General features: G+C 37.7%; 3 protein-coding genes across 4 annotated transcripts; 2 read left to right on the top strand and 1 right to left on the bottom strand.

Moving 5' to 3' along the window:
• The first annotated feature begins 3,055 nt into the window (after nucleotides 1-3,055).
• Nucleotides 3,056-7,695, top strand: LOC113672715 (kelch-like protein 6). The gene is made up of 2 exons (XM_089200807.1): nucleotides 3,056-4,257; nucleotides 5,558-7,695. The coding sequence occupies exons 1-2, from the start codon at nucleotides 3,439-3,441 to the stop codon at nucleotides 6,551-6,553; spliced, it is 1,815 nt and encodes a 604-aa protein (XP_089056933.1). The 5' UTR covers nucleotides 3,056-3,438; the 3' UTR covers nucleotides 6,554-7,695.
• Nucleotides 7,379-16,472, bottom strand: LOC113672700 (fibronectin type 3 and ankyrin repeat domains protein 1). 2 transcript variants are annotated; one of them, XM_089200809.1, is made up of 8 exons: nucleotides 16,302-16,470; nucleotides 15,877-15,935; nucleotides 13,424-13,646; nucleotides 12,003-12,190; nucleotides 10,298-10,360; nucleotides 9,808-9,915; nucleotides 9,213-9,380; nucleotides 7,379-8,444 (listed from the first exon to the last, which is right to left on the bottom strand). In XM_089200809.1, the coding sequence occupies exons 3-8, from the start codon at nucleotides 13,615-13,617 to the stop codon at nucleotides 8,029-8,031; spliced, it is 1,137 nt and encodes a 378-aa protein (XP_089056935.1). In that variant the 5' UTR covers nucleotides 13,618-13,646; nucleotides 15,877-15,935; nucleotides 16,302-16,470; the 3' UTR covers nucleotides 7,379-8,028. The 2 variants fall into 2 exon arrangements, with proteins under 2 accessions (XP_089056935.1, XP_089056936.1); XM_089200810.1 differs by lacking the exon at nucleotides 15,877-15,935 and having other exon boundaries at nucleotides 16,302-16,472.
• A 74-nt stretch (nucleotides 16,473-16,546) lies between these two features.
• LOC113672775 (transmembrane protein 101) lies at nucleotides 16,547-18,594 on the top strand. The gene is made up of 2 exons (XM_027189124.2): nucleotides 16,547-17,134; nucleotides 17,914-18,594. The coding sequence occupies exons 1-2, from the start codon at nucleotides 16,805-16,807 to the stop codon at nucleotides 18,376-18,378; spliced, it is 795 nt and encodes a 264-aa protein (XP_027044925.2). The 5' UTR covers nucleotides 16,547-16,804; the 3' UTR covers nucleotides 18,379-18,594.
• Nucleotides 18,595-19,277: the final 683 nt, after the last annotated feature.

Raw genomic sequence — 19,277 nt, forward strand, 5'->3', positions numbered from 1 at the left:
AGAAAGCCTTATCGATATTAGTTTCATTACGGGAGACTATGTCAACCCAATCAATACGTGACAAGTCGTGTTTAAAATTTTCTTCAGAAAATTGGGAAAAATCGCGCGCAAGAGGTCTGTCGGGTTTGCCTTTGACTACAAGCGAGCTTGTTAAACAAAACTGCGAGAAGTGGTCACTAATATCAGAGATTATATTGCCACTAATGATATTCTCATTAACTTTGTTTGTAAATATATTGTCGATTAATGAGAAAGAATTTCTATGCACACGAGTTGGTTTGTCGATACAAGGAGTTAAATTAAGTTAAGTTAAATTAAATTAAGTTAAATTCATTTCCTTGAACCTCAAGGCACTTCATTTCAAGTCAAAAAATTTTCGATAAGATGAAAGTTATTTTGCCTCACTTTGCCTGCCCGGGCCGTAAACCAATGCAGTTGAAAACTGCTTAGTTAAACTCCTTAACAAAGATTGTTCGGTTATATCCCGCTTAAAGAACATATCAACACTAAATATTTGCCTGGAGAGAGGTACTCTATAATCTTAAATAATCTCGTTTCTTTCAAGTCTCAAATGTGTATGGTTAGTCACGTATTCTTCTTCCTTATTTTTTGTAGTTGACAGTAATTACTACTTGTTCAATTATTTTTTTATGAACAACTGTAAAAGACCCTTTTACATCAATTTTGAAGTATTTGTCAGTTCTGTAATGTAGTTTTCATTTTGCCAATGTGTATTGTTGTATTCTGGCTAGATTGAAGTTAAACATTCTACTTGCGTTAAACGACTGCTCGCCTCGACTTGCTCTACCTAACTGCGAGCAGTGTTTATCTTTATTTTGTATTTTAAAACTTCTAATAAACTTGTAAACTGGTGAAGACTTGAAAAATTTTTCTACAGGGTTTCGCAAAGTTAAGTCCAAAGCTCATTTCGTTTCTTCTTAGACTTTCATGTATCCTTTCAGAGATTTGAGAATTTTATAGCATAACTACTTTTCATCTGAAGCTCCAAAATTTTAAAGTGAATCGAGAGGAAACTTCCATAGTTACGCGACACAATTCCGAAATTGCGTACATAAAAATGGACAAACAAACAGACAAGTCACAACTAAATGTTTTCATCCTGATGGGTCATCAGATCCCCTTACGAGCTCAGGCGTAGTTGAGTTGAAACCGATTTTGCAATATTTAAATATCCTGTTATAGACATCCAAATAAAGCCTGTTGTTGTGTATAAAGTTTTCTTAATCACGGCTGGGAATGCACAAGGCAAGCATATATTCTGAGAGGGTTATCAACCGTTCGCTATCATGGATTTGAAACTAATTAATATATTCGGCATCGAAATTCCGACAAGCTTTTTGTGTTGCATCTAAACAAACACTGCTAAACCACGCGATTGATGCTTAGTATTGTTTAATTTAAACTACAAAAATTTTTTAGGAGTCTCCTTGAACGCCTCGACGGCGTATTTTTCGGTCAATTCGGTTACCTGTTACTAAACTGTTTATGTTTACGATTTCGGACGTTTGCAGCTAAACTAGATCGTTAAGAAGGATACATAACTTAATCAATGCGACAAAACTATATCTTTCAGTTCTTTCCAATAAGAAAATAGAAAATCATTAGAGTCATTGCTTAAATATGTCCGTCTATACAAGTAACTAACTGGAGCACTTCAGTTTTTAACTTTCAATAAATTATACCTTATCACTTTAAGCTTGTTTCTCTATCGCTGAACACAGAGCAGTTCCTTTCCTTCAGCTTCTTACTTCCGTTCACAAATCTGTTTTGACTGTCTTCAAGATGTGGTCTCCACGTTTTTCGCCTTCATACTTGAAACATACTTGAGAAACCTTTGGTGGTACAGAAAAAAGTGACCCAGAAGTTACGCACCAAGTGCGCTGGCCTAAAAAATTGTTTTCAATTGACAATCCGGGCAATTTCGCATGGGCAAGACAAACCGTTTCTCCAAGGCGATAGAAGGCACTGGTATAGAAAAGTTTCTTTCCCGAAAACACAACACAAAAAATGCAGCTAGGGTTTGAAGCCGTTTGTCTTGATCTTGATTTCACCGCGCCCACCATCAACTCATCACGTCTTTCATCTCTCTTTACATGTTTTTATACAAACTTAGGAATAAAGGGATACTCACCTACTGGCTTGGTTTTCTGCCGTATTGGAGTGACGAAAAACCTTGAAGTTTATACTAGGTATGTTTTCGTAAACTTTGCCCCGTTTACTAGGGATAACCGGTCTTCTAACGTACTGGACTCAATCAACAGACTCGACTGAAGATTTTAGATATATGAAAATTCATATATTTGCAACTGCGGTGGAGAGATGAAATTATGAGATCCTCGCAGCTAAGAACACTACTGAAACGAGTAGTTGTAAATAGGACCTGAAAAAAATTCAGGCCCGTACGGGATGTGAACCCATGACCTCTGCGATATTTGCACTGCGGTGGAGAGATGACGGGCCTGAATTTTTTTCAGGTCCTATTTACAACTACTCGTTTCAGTAGTGTTCTTAGCTGCGAGGATCTCATAATTTCAGACTCGACTGAGTTTAACTGTTTAATCGTTCTCGCGTATTCACTCAGTTACAGCAGGCGTGTAAAGAGCTACTCTGGCAACTTGAAACGAGATTGATCGTTGCTAAGCACTATGAAAAAGGTTATTCGAGGTTACGTTAATCATGTACAAATTAGAAACTCCAAGATAATGTTGTTGACAAAATTAACGTCACGCAAGTAATCACGCAGTCTCCGACAATGTTAGTTAGAAAGAAGACTTCAGGTTGTGTTTGTTTGATGGTTTCTCTAACTTCCTTCAAAACGTCTTCAGAAGCTGTTTCATCAATGACAACTAAGCACCCTATCGGCAGATTTAAGAGGTGTAGTACGACACGAATTACTTCCAGACCAAATGGTCAACTTGAAAACTCCGTTGTGATTTACCCACGGACCAAGCGAAGGGTTTCTAAGACACTACAGAGGTCAAGACAATCCAAGTTTAGCATCTTGAGGTCGAGATCTTCTTCGTGATTAACAAATCGGACTCCCGTTTCGCGGTCGTCCGATTTTGTTAATCACTTGTATGATTACAGACCGAATTGGACACCTCACGGTCCTATTGCCAATACAAATTTTGATTTATTTAACACCTAGGCCCTCTTCAGATATACCATTGTTACTTTCCATTGTAATTTCAAAAAGACTATCGTCAGGCTTAAGCCCAAACAGAGACCCTGCTGTCGATATCTTTGCAAGTTAATCTCTGTATCGCTGAGCATATGTCACCAGTAACTAAGCAACCGATGCAAATGAAAATTAGTATAGTTTTCAGTGGGAAGTCACGCGATCCACGAACAAACACATTCTCGTTTCCTTCGAAGTTTCTACAAGCATAGATCTCCACTAATTGAAACAGCATAAAGATGGTGGCCCACTCTAGAATTCTTCTGTCTAAGTGTTCCGAGTTCCGTAGAGAAGGTGAATTTATCGACGTACGTTTAAAAGTGGGTGATACACTTTTCCCAGCTCACCGAGTTGTTCTTGCGTCGTATAGCGATTATTTTCGCGCCATATTTACTGATGGGAAAGAAGCGAACCAGGAACTGATCGAACTGAAAGATAAAAACATTTCACCGGAGATATTCAAGATCGTTATAGACTCCATCTACAGTGGTGACCTTCTTGTCAACCAGAAGAACGTATTTGAGGTTCTTCTCACAGCTAGTCAGCTTCAAATCGCGTGTGTTATTGAACTTTGTTGTGATTTCCTAAAGAAGGAGTTCATAGAAAACGGAATTGACATGAAGAATTACTCCATGCTGTGTGCAGTCGCCGAAAGACTCGGTCTCAGAGATCTGCAAGAGGCCGCAGAGGCCAAGATGGCATCCATTTACAAAGATGTTTGCGAAAGTAAAGAATTCCTTACTCATATAAATGCAGATCAACTACATAGCCTTCTTGGTCGAGATGATCTCAATTCACCCTCTGAAGCTTTTGTCTTCAAATCAGTGATCAAGTGGATCAAATACAAAGGGGAAGAGAGGATGCCAGTTGCTGGAAAAGTTATCGGAGCTGTTCGTCTGGGGCTGGTAGACGTGAAGATTGTGATTGAAGAGTTGAAAACAGAAGAAATGCAGCGAGTTCCCGAGGTGAACATTCATCTGCAAGAATCCATGATGCATCACTGTATGCCTTCACATGAATTTGCTGCAGAGAAAATGAAACCAAGATCGATGCGTCCGGTAAGAATTTAATTCAAGTGATCTTGCATTTATCTGTTTATAAAAAAATTAAATTTATTGTTTGTTAAGGACACAAGCCAGAAGGCCCATTTTTATGGAATTGATTATTGATTAGTTCACTGATTTCAGAATGATCTTAGGTATGTACATAGTTACAATGTTTATCTGTTTTTTCTGCATTTCTATTGGTTTTGTAATCGGACCTTTCAGCGTCACCACGCGCATATAAAAGGCGAGTTTAGCGTCCCTTTAATCAGTTCTTCTTAAGTTTTGAGTTGTCTAGGCAAACTTTCACTCCTTCAATAGATTGATAGAGCTTCGTTGTATTGTTGTTTCAGTTTGATTGATTGTGCAATTGATCGTGATTTTTCATCGTTGATTGTGGTTCGTGGTTGATTGGTTTTCAAGAATAAAGATTCGTGCAATTATCTCGATCTGTAAAATAGTCCCTAACACCTCGTTAACCGCGTTTTGGAGCGACGCCCCTTGGAAATTTAGAATCTAGATTTTTTTGGTCGCCGCAAACACTAAATTGTTCATGGCATACCCTGTTCACTCGACCAAGGAGAGCCCAGTTTCGTAGACTCTCTTGACATTCTGACTTAGACTCATTACTGATGCCCAATATTTCCGATTGTGTCGGTGGAGAAGATGTGAAATCTTCTCGGCCGTGAGCATTAATGTGATGCGTGAAAGATCTTCCCTTTTTAAGAGAAATTGTTAGGTTACCTCATTCAGAGTTTTAATCGGTTTTTTTGTGTTACACTCTCTTTAAACCGGCGATCGGGTAATGCAATCAAGTCGCTCTGCCTACCACGTGAGTCCTGTGGATGGAGACGAAAAATTTCTTATTTAAATTCGTAGCACACTTTCTCCATTGCAAAATATTACAACTAAATTTATCCATTTGACGATGAGTCTTAAGAATGACAGGACTTTTAAGGTTTGCAATGAACGGTCTTTCCTCTTGTGCATGTATGTGCCTCGCCGCTACCACTGTGGTTTGCGATGAATAAGTATACGGGCTTCCGTTTTCTTGAGAGTGTAAAGTATTTTTTTCCTAAAAAACCGTTGGAGTCAAACTCTACACGTTACAGACTAAGATTTCTTTGTTTTATTTATTGATTCCAAGTTAACTGATCATGGAGCGATCTTTTACAATGGACCACTGAAAGTTTAACAATCATATCATTTTGTTCCCAGCTTTAACCAAAGCCTCGTCCAGCATAATGATTTCGGTATCACTTGCGTGCGTCAACGAGGTCATTTTCATTCCAAGTTTTTTTAATTATTATTTTAGGTTCTAGTGGCCATCCATCCTACTCGAGATTCAAAAAGAGAAACATTTGTAAATGAGCAAAAGACCAGAGGCAAAATAGAGGAGAAAGCGGTAAGCACCAAGCGCTCGACCTTCGCTCGATATTTTGATGTTGACAGCAAATTGTGGAAGCCTTTGGCTTCGGTTGCTCAGCTGGGCGAAATAACTGATGTATGTTATTCTGCAGAATTGATTGGAAATAACCTGTATGTAGTCACAGAGGTGCAACAGCAACAGGGGGGCTTTAATTATGTTGTATACCGTTATCATATAGTAAATAACACGTGGGAGAAACTTCCAGAATTGTATATAGGGGTATACAGAGACAAATCGCGCCGCCCGCCTAAAATCTGCTTATGCTCAGTCAGTGAATATTTGTATGTCATTGCTCCATCGAATCCTCCCCAAAGGTACGATTTGAGCAATAACGTTTGGCAAGCTGGGGGAGAGTTGAATTTTCCCCAACATGAAGGAATTCTCCAATTTCTTGCGGCGACAGTGATGAATCGTAAAATATATGTAATTCATGATTGTCAAGATCGTACGAATTTCAACAAACCAGCGGTATTCCATTGTTTTGACCCAGAGAAAAATGAATGGGAGCGTAAAGCTTCGACCTGCCATCCTCATTTTGAGTCTAGTATTTTCGTAGTCAATAACAGACTATGTGTGGCAGATATTTCCAATTCAATAAGAAATTTTCGGCGGGACTATCCACCTGTGGAACTGTATGACGAACGTAAGGACACCTGGTCTGTTGTGGAGCAGAAACGTATCCCGCCCAACTTATTAGGTGCGTTTGAAATTGAAAGGAGGGTGTATTTCTTAATAAACAATTTTCCTATTGACAGTGGTATTAGAATTCCTCCGGAGGAAAATTTTCCTGTCCACTTAGGGGGTGAATGGGGAAACTTAGCAGAAGTAAATAAATACGCAGTCTTGTGTTATTTGCCTGTCAAGAAAGAAAACATAAGATAAAGGAAGCAGTGATAACTCTAAGGTAAAAATTTCACGCATATAAAAATCAGTTAATGCATGGAATGGTAAAGACAGAGGTCTAGATACTTGTTTCAATGTAGTTTACTGAAAAGCTATATTATGGTACTCAACACTCACCATTAAAATTCACTGTTGTTTCAAAGGAGTGTTAATAGGTGTACGATAAAATAGTTTATTGTGTAGTTTGTGTTCCATATTAGCTAAAAGTACGGCACATGATAACATAATTTGGTTTTCAATACGATACATAAATTGAGTAAAACTTTTGGACAGCATCGAGAGAAGTGAGGAGGAGTCATGGAATAAAGCTGTAGGTTATGAGTATGGCTCATCGTAGTGCTGTAGAAAAAAGTATATCGACTTTCTTAGATTATTTTCTTAAACGCGTACTAAGTATGCAAATTGAAAACTGGCGAAGGCCAACAGATCATAACTTAAAGTGATCTCAGTTTTGCAAAGGCTTATGGGTATGATACTTTAACGCTCTGGGCCCAGTTGTTCGAAGGCCGATTAGCGTTAACCCAGGGTTAAATTTTAATCTAGGTTTCTGTTTTTCTCTGTTCAAAAGCTGTTTGAGAATAATTTTCTCCATTTATTTTCAGAGCATTCAATCAAAAAATTGAAGACAAAAAGATTTCAGCTGAATTTTTTTCTTCAAGCTTTCAGATCTTAAATCAAATTTTATACTAATCCTGGGTTATCTTAACCCAGCTTTGAACAACTCGGCCCTGATCGGTTTCATTGTACCTTGTAATATTAACTAATTGCCAGCCAAGATGAGTAATACAAAAAATGATACTATTCTTGATTAATTAAAACTTTTTATTTCTGTCTGAAATTCAGCAAATTACGGAGTAGCATATTTGCTTCTACCAATGAAAGCTTTGTCGAAGTTCGCTTTCATCACAGAAATTAAATAAATTTAAGATGAAATATATTAATAAGTATTTGACTCAATTGTCTGTACAAACTTAAAAACCGTGAAATTAACTTCATCACATTTTGGAACAATAGAATGGTTGTCGTACACGGTATACTCAATTGTCTGTATAAACTTTGAAACCGTGAAAGTAAACTTCAAATAACCTTTTAGAACAATAAAAGATGTTTGCAAACGGTAACGGCGATTTTAATCAAGGCAGGTATTGAAAATCTCATTGACATTTTAAAATTGACCCACACAGAACCGTCAACCCTTTAATTCTCGATTCTCCCCTCTAGCTGCTGCACATTTCCTTGTAAATTATTGAAAATGATTTGGTGTTGGATCAAGGTAACAACTTGTATCTGATAATTTCGAGAATTTTCATAACCTGTTTGATTAATGCATGAATATCATAGGAAGGCACAAGTTTTACTCTTCCAAGAGCTAAAGGGTTACACATGAACTGAGATTGATGATAACTAAATTTAATATCTCATGGCTTTAAACCGTTTTTGTTTTTAAACATCAGTTACGACACAACCGCCTCTGATGTTCCATTCTGTGCACCGTTTGTAACAGATTTTAAGCCATGACTTTCAATCCGCTCCCGGCTGTGCCTTCTTTCCTTCGCTTCAGCCAATTTGCGTTCGTTGTCAGCCTTTTTCAAAGCCTCTACATGCTCTTGCAGAAAGTGAGTCACCCTTTCGTGTTCAAAAGACCTGGCAAAATCCAGCGCCGTTTTGCCGTGCTCTGATCTCAGCTTTACAGGGACACCCTTTTTAACAAGAAGCTTAACAAGCGCTTCAAAGCCATTAAGTGCAGCGTTCATCAGAGTCGTTTTCCCTTCTTTGTCCATTGTGTGCACATTGGCCCCATGATGTATCAGTACCTTGGCAACGTTCACATTACCGCTCACAGCTGCTACTCTCATCAGAGGAGTCCAGCCTACGAAAAATTATTGAAAAGCATTAGAGACAGACATAAATATCTGATATAATTATCTCATAAACAAACATTCTCAAGCAGAGAAAAATCTGCAATTTGCCAGTGGATGTTCGTTCTACCTACGAATGAGAGTTGTTCGTCGAAATTTGGCAATCCACGGTTATATAATTGAAACCTCACCGCACACACGTAATTTGTACCACAAGTTCCTAAATCAACTTCTTTGCATTATCATTAGGGGTGTATTCGTAGGCAAGCTCAGAATTAACCATCATTCTTATTGTTCCCACAAGATGCTGGCGACATTGATAATCCTTGTTGCATACAGAACTCTTGTCAAACATGAACTTCGTAAATAGCATTGCACATTAAGATTTCTCTGTGACTTATGATCAGTTGGCACAGCATCCTACCAAGAAAATAGAAATAGCTGATGCTCGATCCTCGTAAGGACCCAGATTCTTTCTTTGTCCAACACTCACGACAAATTTTTATACCTACATTTTTGTAATAAACGCATTCAACGATGAAATAATTTTTTTTTTTAATAATTCATCAGGGGAGTATACCAAAGCAGTGATTTAGAATAGCTTTCCCAAATTTTAGCTGCGTATGAAATGTTCTCCAAGATCTGCTTCGTTATCTTAGGGAGTGGCTTGGGCACTAGAGACGTCACAACACTCGATCTCGACTAAGCCTCGTTCTTCCTCCCACACCGTTTCTCCCTCAAGCTGCTTCCTGCGTGCTTTACAACAGTTCCAGAATCACCTGACGTTTCGTCTTTGACGTCCACTCGGCAGCCATCTTGAAGCATCCAGCGGATCATATCCAAATTGGCTCCGTCGACCGCCCAGTGAAGAGCTGTTGAACCTGTCCTGTCCACTAAATCCCACTCAGCCTTATGTTGTTTTAACAGCTGCGCAACCTCCACATTTCCTGCAAGATTTTATAAGAAACGTCGTGAACAGATGTGTTTTAGAGAACGTAAGAATGTCCAAATTAGAACTACCCAGGCCAATGAAAGTCAACACCAGATAATTTCACTATTCTCCATACTGTACTCTATACATTTCCTAAGGTGCTGACAAGGAGAATCTGTTGAACAATCAAGAGCTTCTTTAGGCCAAGAGACACAATTACAGATCACAGAAGATGGAGAGATGACAATTTCTTTGACAAAGTATGTCAGCGGAAACATTTTCCGTCAAGTTTAAAATTGCCATTTACAAAGATTGGACCTTTAGCGAAAGCTAAATGCGTCTTACTAACCAAGTGCGACGCCCGTACTGTAAGTCACGGACCGAGCTTTTTACCGCTCGGGATTATGCCCCAAGCGCGAGATATAATATCACAAGTTATAAACCTGAGAAGCAAGCCATCATCAAGGCTGTTTTTCCACTGCTGCTTTGAAAGTTCACATCTGCGCCAGTTTCCAGCAAAACTCGTGCCACATCTACATAACCTTTTTGGGCTAAAATACCATTGGAAAAAAACAATTTAATTTCGATATGTTACCACTGTCCAGGTGGGAAACTAACAACCCTGCAAAGCTTGCAGATCAGGTGAGAAAAACCTAAAAAAGAGGACGAAGCTAAAGCTGATTGAGAAGAAATAATTGTTCATAGTTAGCTGGTATAACAATTTGTAACAGATGCAACGAACAGGAATTTTGAAAAGAAGTATTCATAGTCATGAAGTCATTCATAGTTGAAGTTATATAGTTCATTTAACTTAAAATTTTTCCAATTTATGATTGTGAAATGTGACGGAAACATCGAACAATTTATCGTCAAAACCACGTCATAGTTTTAGTTTCAGTAATTGTGTCAGTAGTTAGCAGTGGATTGTGTTACCTGCAATCATGAGTGGTGATAAACCAAACTTGTCGGGGGAATCAACTGCTTGCCAGCTAAGTCCTAAAATACAGAATTGTGAGTCTGTAAGTAAGAAATTTAATGCCAAATTTTGGCTAAAAGCTACATGAGCCCCCCTTTACTGACTGGTGGTAAACTGTCAGCTAACAACTTAGTAACATTTGACCAACACATCAACGATCAGTAAGAACCTGTAAGCTGTCAGACACGTCCGATAACAGTCGGTTAACTTACAGATAGAAGTTGGCTGACAGACGACAAACAAACCATCGACCAAAAATCAGAGATAGATGACAGAAGTTGACCAGCTTTGCTACATTTACTGAATATTCCACTCTTTTAGAGTCTGCTGTCAGTCAGTATAGAATACTACTGTTGAAGACATTCACGAACTCTTCACTCCTTCGCTTGTGCATAATCATCATAAGTCCCGTAAAGCCCCGCACGCGTAATCCCCCAAAAAAGCAACAGTGAAAGCTGAGGTGTGTGGGGCCGGACGAGTTGACGTGAGCCGGTCCGGAAAAGCCATCCGGCCCTGCCCTCACGCAGCTCTGCTGCAAAAACTTAAAGAAAAGGAAGGAAAGAGTGCAAAAAGTCGCGGTTTTTCGATGAGTTGTGGTTGAGTTGTTCTAACTCGAAAAAACAGAGGAAAACTTTCTATTGTAGAATCTATTTTATTGCCCGCGAGCGCCCGTCTATAGCGTCATATTAAGTCTGAAACAAAATTTTCGAAATTTTCAATAGTTATTGGCCATATGATGAAATACTCATCTGCTATGTCTGGTCGGGCCGAACGGGAAAACATTTGGCTCTCCGTCATGGCGCACGGACCTCGCTGCGCTTGGTCTGTACGTCATGAAATTGAGCCAACCTTTTTCCCGTCCGGCCCGACCAAACTAAGTCGATAAGTACATATTTCGAAAAAATTTCAACAGCGGTTTCAATAACTTTTTCTTCTTGGCGGCTGCTGATAGTATAATGGGCCGCTGTGCCCGGAAAAGGGGCTGTAAGGTGGAAACAAAACATTAGAACCTGCTCACAGGCTAAACAGATGGCGGTAAGAGAGCATACAGGTGGCAGTAGTGTGTAGGTAACTGGCTGTTATTGAAGACCCTGTTACAAAGAGCCAGAATAATTACTGGTCGCCTACACCTTAACAAAATTAGAGATTTCAATAAGCGCAGTTCAGATTGATAACATATCCAAAGAACATACACAAAAAGGTCTTAATTAACAGTATCCCTGAAACTTAAAAAAAGGAAACTTTTTAAGGAATATTTTGGACAATTGCAGAGTCACTGGATTTAGTTTACAGTCAAGGAATCATTGTTGGTTGGTGCTGAACCCATGATTAATTTAGAAAAATGAAACAGCTCTCCCACAGGTGTTCATTTCCATTCCCGGCATTGATTCCATACCACGTAAATTACAATATTATGTCACTTTTTAATTTTTTTACCGTGCATTACAGAAACCTTTTCCTAAATATAGAGTAAAGAAGCCAAGTATTGAGTCCTTCAAGAAAGAGCTAACCCTTTTTATTCCATTTCATCTTTTTATTTCATTTCATTCAGTGCCTTTTTTTCTAATATATATTTTTTTGTTCTAACGATCCTCCATAAGTGTTTCCCTGTAGAGAGAGGTGGAGTAATAACGGAAAAGAACATGAGCATCGTAAACTTACCAGGCAGAATATTTCTGACAGTCTCCACATCTCCCTTAGTGACAGCCCTCTGGAGATCTTCGCTGGTTTGAGGTTTCTTTGTGGTTGACACAGTGACAACAGCACTCCAGGCACTTGAACCAAAATCATTCATACACTTCAGTCTGTATCGGTACTGTGTGCGAGCCTCCAGACCTTCAAAAACATTCCTGTTGAAAAGAAAGGAGAAACTTACTGAAAAATAAAGTAGCTCTTAAATAGCAAAGCCTTTTTCACACCTAGCTTCACCTTGAAAGTTTCTTACTGACAATTTTCTGCACCATTTGACCTTTGAGAATGACTGTAGCATCTAATCTCTCCTAGCTAGCAAACAACATTAGCCCTTCATCAAACATTAAGGTCATGAGAATAAAGGAAATGATCCCCAACCAAAGAGGCTCTTGATTGTTAAACAAATTCTCCTTAAAAGATTTATTGGAAAATGTATAGATACCAGTTTGGAGAAACTGCATACTGATGTTAGGGTGTAAAGGGCAAAAAATAAAGGTAATGAAGGAAAAATGAGTCGAGGGGGGTGAAAATGATAACACCACCTATTAAAATTTAGTGCTGGGGCACTGGCAACTCTAGATCCACAACAAGTTGTTATTGTATTGAATGGTAAGTTTCTTTTGAGATGCTTGATAGGACCAGGACATAAATCATCAAAATAGTCTCTTCATAATTTCACTAAAATGATCTGTGAGAAAGTTTGAACAATTTTTTATTCTTTTCAGAAAGGGGAAGGTCTAATAGGGGGAGGGTCATTTTCTCAGCCACTTAAAAGAGCTCTGAAAATATACAACACTCATTTTGATAGGAGCATGGTCTCACTTTAGCCAATAAGGGTGTTTATTTGGAATAAAAAGTTAAAGCAATGGAGAGGTTTTTGCATGGGCGTGACTCAAAGAAAATTACCAGGTGATTCAGAAGAAAATTGTGCAAAGCTGTGTCAATCATAACAGACTTAAATTTTAATTAGATGGGTTGGTACTAATGACCCCCTCCTGATGAACTTGAAAAAAAACACTAACTTTACTTTTCCCACAAATTCTCTATAGTTTGGTAGTAGACCATGAAAACAATGATCACAAAGAAAGGATACAAGTTGTAATGAAAAACTCAGATTGTCTCTAAGTATGTTCCCATGTCTCTGACAAAGGACTTTCAGTTGACATTTTACGGAAACACCACTGATAATATTTCCATGAGAATTCAGTGCTCTTAGCCCTTATTTTAAACACAACAGGTCAGATAAATTTTCAAACCAGTAGAGCATTCCTTTTATGTCACATTTTCAAGAATTCTGAGGAATTTTAGACGGAAATAACAGGTACTACATGAAAACGAGAACATCGAGGATTGCCTATGACCTTAGATGAGATAAACCATGATATATTTACATTTTACTGTAACCTGAATAGACATTGCCAAATCCCCTGGACCTTGGGCCCAGTTCCTCTTCTTGAATACAATATCTCAACCGGGTGTCTCCCTTGCCTTGATCAACAACTTCAGGAGCTCTCCAGTACAGCTCTATGCTGTTATGAGTCACCTTACCAACAATGGGTGGATCGGGACGAGGAGGAACAGACATATTTACTGATAACTGCAGATCCTGTGTTTCTGTCATTGTGAAAGATAAGGGCAAAATGAAGACAATTCAGCATAATCAATTATACATATATAATGTTTTTATTCAAACACACCAATTTAATAAAACAAAAATCTTAATTACTTCATTTTGATCATACCAATAAATTTCTCCAACCTGATTTTTTTCTTCAAAACCAATTTCAGAATCCATTCACTCAAATTAAATTGTTATTTCAAGATTATGAAGTTTTACCAGGGGGAAAAAAGCCATAGGATTGTCAGTTCATTTGTGGGCATATTGTTTATTGTTTTAGGGAAATTTAGAATCTTTCAGTTAAACCTCTAAAAATACTTCTCAAGGAATACAAAACTAGAATATTCTGACTACTTCTATGGAAAAAAACAAACATGGTTCTTAATTATTAAAAACTTTCCATATTTAGCAATAACAATATTTTTTTTTTACCCAGGAGTAACCAAAAAGGATTTTTCCTTTCAATATTGTTACCTTTTGAGCAGAATAATGTGGAGAAGAAAGAAAAATATCAGCTTTGGGATATTGTTTGATTCAGCACTAAATTATCTAAGCAACCATCACAAAAAACTTAAAGCACATGGTGTGGAGAAATGGCATTCAGATCTTGGGATTGAAAGGGTGAAATTGTTTTCTGATACATTAGAAACCCAACATATGACCACCCATGGGATGCAACCACCTCATTTTATCTGTCATTAATTCAAAATCAAATTGTAAACAATTAGTTCTTTGTGTTCCATGCTAATTAAAAATCTAGCAGCCTGTCATTACAACCAATTTTAAATGTCCTACACAGATCATATAAGCTACTTTTAGATTTGTTATGCAAGTAGTCCAATGTGTAATTTTCCAGAGGTTTCAATAAGTTTTGAAGTGGATGGCAAAAACTGTGAAATATATAGGCAACAAGTGGTTTGTTTTTTACCATAAGTTTGTTAATTGCAGAGAAAATAGACAGCTATTTTGCTTCACATAGACTGCAAATTTTGCCAGTTGCTAGTTCTTGTGGAAACCCCTGACTTTCTACATAAAATTTCAAACAATTATCATGAACATGAAATAACAGACATGTTTCATTTCTACTAATTGAAGAAAGTTTTAAAAGTTTTCACTGAATTGGTTATAAAGTTCAAATAACATGCCTGGAAAAATATATGTTTGACTCTTCCTTAGATTCTTTTTTTTTTTTTTTTTTTGATCTTATACAAGAATTCCAGACCAGATCGTTCTGTGACACAGAAAAGGTGATTGAATCTTTCATCTAATGCAATGCTAAAACCTGATTGGATAGCAAAGTGAAATTATAGATTTCATTTACAAGCAAAAAAGCCTTTCTGCATTTTTTTGGCTAATTATCACATATGTCCTCATTAAAAACTTGAAATAAGAATCAATTAAAACATTAGTCAAAGATGTCATGAACAAAATCAAGAACCAGTGATAAAAACAGACAGTTTGCAAATTAAATTAGCTGCAAACAGTGAGGCTTCATTAACACTTTGCCTCCCAACACAACAATTGATCTAAAAGCAAAGATGTGCAAACTTCACCACAGAAAATTACAGACAATTTCTACCATTTTAGAGTAAACTGCAGTAGCTGATATATTTTTATTAACAATCTTTTAAAATTGGATGTTACATTTGTCATTTGAGACATCTGAATATGCAAGATATCTGCTGCATGTAATAAAAAATGGTGATTATTTTACCAATTGTTAATCACGTTTTTTTATCCACTTAAGAATGCAATAAAAGTTCGAAATTAATTTTCAAATAAAATAGGATGACGTATGACAGCTCAGTATTGTGAAAAAAACATACAGTCAATATGGGCTGCAATGCCTTGAACAAAACTAATTTCGCAGTTTAATTAAAGGTGATTGTAATGTTGGTGTTGCTAAGACTATTTAAAATGAATGCATATAGTTGAATCGTTCGATATCTTCTTAAAAATCTAAGGCTTGCTTTTTTAAAAGCCAAAGATGGGGCAGTTCGCAATAGCGTAGTGCGTATACGAGGATCCAATGCTCACTACGACAATTTAAACTAATACAAGGTACTGCGACCATTGCAAATGATAATGCATACAATCGAACAACAGCAAAAATAACAATAACAATAAGCTGATAGGGAAAGGTGTTAATTACCTAATATTATGATCTCTAAAATAGGAAAAAATCAATTTTGAGCTAACCACAACTACAACATAACGGCGACTCACTTGAACAGGATTTGGTGTTAAACTCCAAACACTCACTGATAGGAGCTGGCTTGACTCCTCTGGAAATTAAAGTATGTTTTAGATTTTTTGGGGAAACACTTTACAATCAAAAAAAAATTAATCAGAGCAAAATCCCAACGTACAAAAATCTTAAACATAAACTTGAGACGTGCTTGAATGCACGCGAAGTTACACAAACGTTTTAGGTCAAAAAACGAGCAACTTCACGTTAATACCCGCGAACGACGACCCTATACGATCAAATATTCAACTAAATGCACTCTTAAAAGAACTGTATAAAATCAAAGGAACATCACACCTCAACAAGCAACACATCTCGCGAATGACCTAGAATTTTGCACTTTACAAAATAGCATCGTAATTCGTTTCTCGCCAACAGAGCAAAAACATATTTATAAACTAACCTCCACTATTTTAGAAAAATATTTCTTTCGTCTTCTAGGGTTCTTCTTGTAAAGATAACTGGAAGCCGAGAGGTAAATTGGTGACCTCGCACTGATCACATCTCAATCCAAACAACTTGGCACAAGCACCTGGCAATCGCTGGCGTCGTCTCCAAGGAAGAATAACAACAAATCACTTGGGGGAGGGTTCTCAGATTTCAATCGTTGTGGAATCATATCTATTTTTAAGTAAATTGCAAATCGCCCCAAAATTTTTGTAAATTTTCCGAAATATTTCTTGAATCATAATTATTTAAGACGGTGGAAAGTTAAAAATACGAAACAAAGCCCTTAAAAGCGATAACTTAGCTATTTCTTTCACTTCCCGCGGCCTCCCCTCTTAGTGAAAGAGACAACAGTACGCTGATAAATCGTGGGCTCCACTTTTGACTAGAATGAACTTACTCTGAAGGACACTTTGAAGTTCTCTTCTAGTAATATTTCTGCCTTTAATCAACTGCATTATGGCCGTGTTAGACAGAGTTCTTCGCGTACTAGACGCTCTAGGCCTCTTTCTTATCACTCGCTTTCCATTCATAGAGCTGTTTGTCCTTTTGATGTCCACCGGAGAGGAGGCCGAAAATTTGCCAGGGGCGCGCACGTTGACCTTCAGAGACACTTTACGGCGGGAATACCTACTTGTGTACATCAACGCTTTAATTTTCTTCGTTTGTGGAACAGGCATGACTCTGGACTTGAAGAGAAGGAAATGTGGCCTGGCTGCTGCTTTGCATGTAGTAGTATATACGGGGGTAACTCTATATCAACTCAAAAAATCTTCAGAATATTTGATCGTAAGTCAGTAATTTTGTTCTTTATTTGTCTGATACGGTTACCTTTCCGGTGACCTTCAATTTTTTTTCTTGTTACCATGAAAGCTTCTGATTATATGTTTTTTACTTGATGAAAAGCCCTCTTTGAAATCAAGGAAAGTTATCTGATATGTACCCAACACCCTTATGTAAATTCGTGGGCTGAAGATCAACATATGTTTACATATTTAATTAACTCGCCCTGAAGTCAAAGAATGAAGGGGCTCGGGAGGTTTTCTCCTAAAAGCATGTTTATATTATCCTTAGCTAGTGTGGTTGTGCAAAAAATCTGATCTAGCACAGAGTATCCATTACTGAAGTATTAGATTAAAAACATGTGAAAGCTTCATGAAATCAGTAGGCATTAAGGGCTATTCACAGGGAATTTTGTTTCGAGGTTTTCATGCATTAACCCTTAAACCGCCTTGAGCAACCAAGACAGAATTTCTTCTTACAGTATCAATACACTATCACGCAAACAAATGGTGAGAATGAACTTAAGAATAATATAAATCAGGAGATTATTTGTTGATCTTGTACCAAATTCTCGGAACCAAAATAACAAGAATTGTATGACAGACAGTAAGGAGAGTTACAAAGAGATCTTGGGAGTGAAAGGATTAACCTGTAGTTTACAATGGTATCTCATGATGTTTTCCTTTGTTCCAATTGGCTATTGTGATTGTATTTGTTTTCATGTTTCCACAGTCATCCTAAATCAGGCTAAATTGAATCTAACAATTATTTGTTTCTTTAAATAGGTCAGAATGGCAGCCAGATCTGCTGCAGTATGTGGAGGTTACCTATTTGTTGCTGCAGGCCTCACAGACAGTCAGCGAGGCCAGGCCAAGGTGTTTCAAGCTCTAAAAGTTTCTCGACAAATCCTTGCATTTTATCTCTTCTGCAATGCTTATATGGTGTGGGCCAGTGAAGAAGATCGTCTAGCACATATTAAGAATATTCCTGGTGGTCAGTTTATGATTGTCATGGTTATTGCACTGTATGTAATTCCTGCACTTAGTATCTATGCAGGGTATGAAGCAGGTTATTTTGCACGCATTGTTGTATGGCACTTGGTAGTTGTGTCAGCTTTAGTGGATTTTAACACAAAGTACTGGCGCAGAAGTTCAAGTCATGTTGCATTTTGGGTTCAAATCCAACATGCTGCAAGGAACCTGGCTGTCATAGGATCACTGCTTCTCTTAGGAAGGAAAAGATATTGGTGAGGACTAAATTGTGGGAGAAATGTGGCTAGAAAGGGATACAGATCTTCATGTCGTGGAATTCTGTGACATCACTGCAAACATAAGAGCAAAGTTTTTGAACTCTCAGAATGAATCAAGTTGTCAGAGTTACAAGACAGGGTACTGGAAAAATGAATACAGAAACTTTGCCTCACAACTCATCAAGGGAATAACAATAAAATACAATGCTTATGAACATTTCCTTGTTGCATATTGTTATTTTTCTACATGTTTAAGTCCTTTCTGAACTCAGTTGGCTGGGATCCCTTTGCGCAGGTCATGGGAAACACACCTTACTCTCACACTCAGTAACTCTCTCCAGCGTGAATTTTTGAATGATGATCTGCAATCTGTCAGGTCAACTCAACAAAATGCAGACGTTGGAGAGGGGATAGCCAGGGCTTGGCCAATAGGAAACCATCTGTGAGGGTTGACAAATCTCCTAGTTGCTTTGTAGTGAGGGTTGCTTGTCTGATGGCAAATACTTAAATGAAGATTAATGACTCCTTAACTTTTCTGTAACTTCCACAGCAAGGATTTACTACCCCAGTAGCTGTTTGTTATTAACTCTTTCCACCCTAACACCAGTATGCATATTCTCCATACTGTTTCTATACATTTCCCAAGGTGCTGACAAGGAGAATTTGTTTAACAGTGAGAGCTTCTTTATATGCATGGTGACCATTTCTGTTATTTTTTATGACCTTAATGTTTTTATGTCTGAATGGTAGATGCCAGTCACTCTTTGGGGTCAAAGGGTTATATAAGTCAAAGGGTTTCCCTTATAGTATGTCAAGTATCCAAGATAAGAAAATTCCCAGCTAGTACACTTCTCTGGCTTCATATTGATACCCCAAAAAACATTTTATAGGGACATGGAG

This window comes from Pocillopora damicornis, chromosome 3 (genome assembly GCF_964200805.1).
Source record: "Pocillopora damicornis chromosome 3, jaPocDami1.2, whole genome shotgun sequence".
NCBI classification, from domain to species: Eukaryota; Metazoa; Cnidaria; class Anthozoa; order Scleractinia; family Pocilloporidae; genus Pocillopora; species Pocillopora damicornis.

What these genes read in the sequence shown, in the direction of transcription:
- LOC113672775 (XM_027189124.2), top strand. Translation starts at nt 16,805, where the DNA reads ATGGCCGTGTTAGACAGAGTTCTTCGCGTACTAGACGCTCTAGGCCTC. An exon ending in AATCTTCAGAATATTTGATC is followed by an intron (nt 17,135 to 17,913) that starts GTAAGTCAGTAA and finishes TTCTTTAAATAG; the next exon opens with GTCAGAATGGCAGCCAGATC.
- LOC113672715 (XM_089200807.1), top strand. Translation starts at nt 3,439, where the DNA reads ATGGTGGCCCACTCTAGAATTCTTCTGTCTAAGTGTTCCGAGTTCCGT. An exon ending in AACCAAGATCGATGCGTCCG is followed by an intron (nt 4,258 to 5,557) that starts GTAAGAATTTAA and finishes TTATTATTTTAG; the next exon opens with GTTCTAGTGGCCATCCATCC.
- LOC113672700 (XM_089200810.1), bottom strand. Translation starts at nt 13,617, where the DNA reads ATGTCTGTTCCTCCTCGTCCCGATCCACCCATTGTTGGTAAGGTGACT. An exon ending in TATTCAGGTTACAGTAAAAT is followed by an intron (nt 12,191 to 13,423) that starts GTAAATATATCA and finishes TCTTTTCAACAG; the next exon opens with GAATGTTTTTGAAGGTCTGG. An exon ending in GATGATGGCTTGCTTCTCAG is followed by an intron (nt 9,381 to 9,807) that starts GTTTATAACTTG and finishes AAAATCTTGCAG; the next exon opens with GAAATGTGGAGGTTGCGCAG.